The sequence below is a fragment of the Emys orbicularis genome, chromosome 3 (assembly GCF_028017835.1).
Source record: "Emys orbicularis isolate rEmyOrb1 chromosome 3, rEmyOrb1.hap1, whole genome shotgun sequence".
NCBI classification, from domain to species: domain Eukaryota; kingdom Metazoa; phylum Chordata; order Testudines; family Emydidae; genus Emys; species Emys orbicularis.
This window is the reverse complement of record NC_088685.1, coordinates 43111173-43115630: the sequence shown is the minus strand read 5'-3', so window position 1 is coordinate 43115630 and position 4458 is coordinate 43111173. Positions and strand designations below refer to the sequence as shown.

Below are 4458 nucleotides of genomic sequence, written 5' to 3'. Positions count from 1 at the left end.
CACATTATCCCAAAGATTATCCTATTTTAGCAGCTTTTCTTTAATTTGCTTGGCTGCTCACCAGCGCCAAGGAGTGAATTCTTCCCGCATGAAGCAAAGTAAAGATTACAGTGGTTATAACCAGCAGCGGCCCTAGATCAACATTTCAAGAGAGGCACACCAGCCCTCTAATTCATGCATACCTTCTGAAGATGCCCCTAGTCAGGGGCTGTGGCTGTCGGGCAGGCCGCTGAGCTAGGGGCAGGCCCAGCTCCCTCTAATCCTGCCAGCTGGAGTAGGCCCCTGGCTAGATGTTTGCCGTGCAGAGGTGGAGGGGCCCCAGACCAGCTGATGGTGGCGCAATGCAGAAACCAATCGCAGCCCCTTCCCGTAGTTGATCTGGCTGCCCTCACGCCAGGCCCACTCAGAGCACCAGGGGGCTCTCTGGCTCCCCAGCTTTGTCTGGCTTCTCCGGCAGGGTGAGCACGAAGGGCAGGAGGACACCTTTGGCCTCGAAGGGGGCCTTGAGCAGCTCCGCATCGAAGCTGCCTGGCAGCCCCCCGTCAGCCTCCACCTCGCCGTCCTGGGCCAGGTTGAAGCGTAGGGTGCCGGCCCGGTTGACACAGTAGATGGTGCTGCCCAGGGCGGCGCAGCGGAAGGGCTGCAGGGGGCCGCTGCTGGGCCTCAGGGAGGCGCACTGGCTCCAGCGCTTGGCCACGGTGTTGTAGCGGAAGACCTCGACCCCGCCGGCTTGGCCCTGCTCGCCGCGGCTGCCGCTCAGGTCGAAGCGGTAGATGAAGCTCTTGAAGGCCACCATGTCAGCGGAGCGGCGGCGGCTACTGTTGTAGGGGCACTCCTGCCACTCGTCCCGCCGGGGGTCGTACTTGAGCAGGCGGTAGAAGAGGGAGCCACCCGACACATAGATCTCCCCGTTGCAGGTGGTGGCTTCATGCGCCACGGCAAAGGCGCCCTTGAGCAACGGCGCCACCGGGCTCCAGCGGTCGGCCCGGGGGTCATACCTCTCCACCGTGAAGAGGCATTCGCCCCCCACAGCGTAGAGGTAGCCATCCAAGGCCAGCAGCTTGAGCTGTGAGCGGGGCTGGCCCAGCGGCCGCACCTGGCTCCACGTGTCTGTGAGTGGGTTGTAGCAGAAGACCTTGTCGGAGAGGCGGGCGCGCTGCTCGCCCGGCGCCGCCGCGATGCCCCCAGCCAAGAAGAGGTAGTTGTAGAGGACGCACATGGCGCAGCCCTTGGCATTGGCCTCCTCAGGCAGGCGGGTCAGCACCCTCCACTCCTTGGCTGCCTCCTGGTAGCAGTAGATCAGGTAGCTGCTCTCCTCCAGCGACACCACGGAGGAGGGGCTCTGCGGCCGGCTGCTCTCCCGGCTCTGTGGCCTGCTGCCCACGCTCAGCCTCTCGAAGGCATCGCTGACCTCAGCCACCAGCAGGCACCGCTTGCCGGCCTCCAGGCGGCGCTGCAGGATGAGGTCCCGCTCCGCGCCGCTCAGGCGCCCGTAGACGGCGGGCTCCCGCAGCACCTGCAGGTAGTGGTCGCTCATGAAGCGGTAGGTGGCCTCCCGCAGCTCCGCCAGCCGCTGCTTCTTGGCCAGGCACAGCAGCTGGTAGCAGTTGTCGAGGCGCAGCTGGGCCCGCATGGCCTCAGCTGCGCAGTGCAGGGCGCAGGGCATCTGCAGCACGCGGGCGCCGCTCACCACCTCGGCCAGGTTGTCATGGCGCACCTCGCCCATGCGGGCCGTGTAGACGTAGTCGATGAGCAGACGCAGAGCCCCGTAGCTAACCCCCTTCACCCGCAGGATGTCCCGGGACGAGCGTGCACGGAAATAGTCGCTTTTGGCTGCCAGCACCGACTTGTGGGCTCGGATCCGCTGGCCGGACACTTCGATCACCAGGTCCGGCTCCTCTGAGACCGGCTGCTGCGGGCTGCTGGGCTGCGCTCCAGCCTGGGGACAGTAAGTGCCAGGCGGCGGCCGGGCGATGTCGGCTCCTCCCGCCTCCCCCTCCTCCTCGGACGCAGCGTTGTTAATCTCCCACTGGCTCTTCACCACCCGGCTGCAGGAGGAGGCTGCTCCGGGATCCTGCTGCGGGGCTTTGTCCCCCGCCCCGGGCGAGCTGAAGCACAAGGAGGAGCTGAAACCACAGGGGGCTTGCAAAGGGAGCGCGGCGCTTTCCCCACCCCCGCTCTCCTCTTCCCCCGCTGATGCGCTCCCTTCCATGGAGCCGGGCTGCTGCTGGCTGCCGTTGCTGCGCTCTGCTTCCCCCAGAGCTTTTGCCGGGGGCCCTAGCTGCTGCTCCGCTTCTCCGCAGAGCCTTTTTGGACAGGTCTTTGCCTCACTGATATTCCCATCACCTGGATAAAGGACACAGGATAGGACTGAGTTCTCCATGGCTCTAGCAGAGGCTGGACCTGGCTAACCTCTCCCCCCCCCTCCCCCCTCCCACACACACACACACACACACACACACTCTCTCTCTCTCCCAGCTCAGCAGCACAGTTAGCCACCCCTTCGCCTTCCTCTTCTCCCCCTGTCCCTTTTTCCTTTTTTTCCTTTGTGGTTTAAGGTTGAACGTTACTGTGGGTTTTTCTTGCTCAACTCTCCTTCTTGGCACATGATCAATTTCAGCCTTGTTTCCAAGCCTGGACTACTCTCACATGCTGACAGCAGAAAGGGGTGTGGTGGCAGCTGTCCCTGCAGCCACTCACTGCTGAACTTTTGAACTTGACTAATTTCAACATTGTATAGATATCTGTAACAATACTGTGTTTGCTACACCTTGATTGCTCAGACTTTCCTTAAGTGGCATTCACAGATCAATAAAGTATCTCACTTCCTGTACCTTGGGGGAGTTTGATTTAATTTTCTATGAGCCTTTTTCCTATTTTTTTTCTTCAGAGTAAGCGACACATGTTCTTTAACAAGTCAGAGATCATTCAGTTTTAACAGTTTTAATTTACCTAGATGTTCATATCAGCCTACATGCATCTCCCAAGATCAGTCTGACTAATTGCACTGTTTTATTTCAGCTCAAAGAGGAGCTAAACATTTTCCTTGGACTTTCTGCTCTGAAATTTGCAGCAACAGGGTCAACTAAACATGCTGATGTGTGATTACATTCTGCAATTATTGCCCCAACCCCTGAAGCTGTTGTGCTGGGTGGCATCCTTTTGTGTTGTTTGTTCAATAGACTGTGTTGAGGAAATGTGATCCTTTAAGATTAGAGTCTTAAATATAGTTATGTCCATAATTTATTCACCTTAAGCAACTATTTTAATGGCAGAAACCAATTGCAGTTCTGAACAGTTTTTAAACCAGTCAAGATTTCTTTGGAAATTATAGGCTCCTTGAGATTCAAGAAGGTTTCTTCAGTTCACTGTTTCTTACGGGATCCAATGCATTTCTTGTTCCTGTTTAAAAGAAAATGTAAAAAAGTTGATCAGTGTAAAACAAAATAATTTTCAGTTTGTGGTTGTTATTAGAGTTTATTCCAGAGGAGTTTTGTACTAGTATAATTGAGTTTCCTTTAATGGTGGATAGTGCATCCTGAAATTTGATTATGAAATTGACTAAAATGAGGTTAATGCAAACCACAATTGTTGCAAAATATGTACTAGAGAATTGCTTGATACAGTTATGAAAAAACAAACAAACAAAAAGTAAACTGACAAATGTGTCACTGACTGATGTAGGTTGCTGTGTAGTCCCATATGTGGCTACATGAAGCATCCTGAGAGGGTTTAGGCTTCTTGCTCATAAGAATAAGAAATGAGTAGGTTCACAGTATATAGGTCAGTACATGAAGTTTTCACTGGGAAACTGGAAGTCTGTGGGCCATGGTTGAAAGTTAGATTAGATTTCCAAACCACAACCAAAGAGATTTTTTTTAAATCTTTGTTACATAAATGTAGAATTTTAGTTACAGCTTAACTGAGACATTTTTAAAAAAGGATTTTCCTAGGTTTTGTTTAAGTTCCAATCACTGATAATTATCATATTGTCAATAAATTGTCTGTGTTTAATTTCATATTATAGGGAGCTGCAGTACTGACTCCATAGTTTGTAACTATCTATTCATTATAAATTTCTACGTGACCACTTTCTACTTTCCTCATACACACTCATTTCTGCCCAAAATGTCCCATATGGTTTCCTGCCAGTAAGGATTATTTATTTATGGGTTTAGTAAAATTTGAGGTAACTCAAACAAGGCATTTTGGAAACATGTGTTTGAAAACTATTTTAATGTTAGACAAGCCTAACTTACTTTGATTTTCTTTCTTGAAAATGTCATAACTCAAACACCACTTTGCCTAGAAACTCCAAATGTGAAGCTGCAGCTGGCAAACCCAGGCTGGCATGGATAATCCTTGTTTACATGACTAGTCTCATTTATTTTAATGAGATATGTGTTAATAAAAAACTATCCTGTTTATAAGGGCTTGAAGGACTGGGCTTTCATTTTA

The 4458-nt window shown here is 52.3% G+C and overlaps 1 protein-coding gene across 1 annotated transcript; it reads right to left on the bottom strand.

Annotated features, from left to right (window-relative positions):
- Positions 1–403: 403 nt before the first annotated feature.
- On the bottom strand, positions 404–2383 carry KBTBD11 (kelch repeat and BTB domain containing 11). The gene has a single exon (XM_065402248.1). The coding sequence runs from the start codon at positions 2381–2383 to the stop codon at positions 404–406; it is 1980 nt and encodes a 659-aa protein (XP_065258320.1).
- Positions 2384–4458: the final 2075 nt, after the last annotated feature.

Bases quoted from the DNA above. Each gene is read 5' to 3' on its own strand.
- KBTBD11 (XM_065402248.1), bottom strand. From the start codon at position 2,383: ATGGAGAACTCAGTCCTATCCTGTGTCCTTTATCCAGGTGATGGGAAT.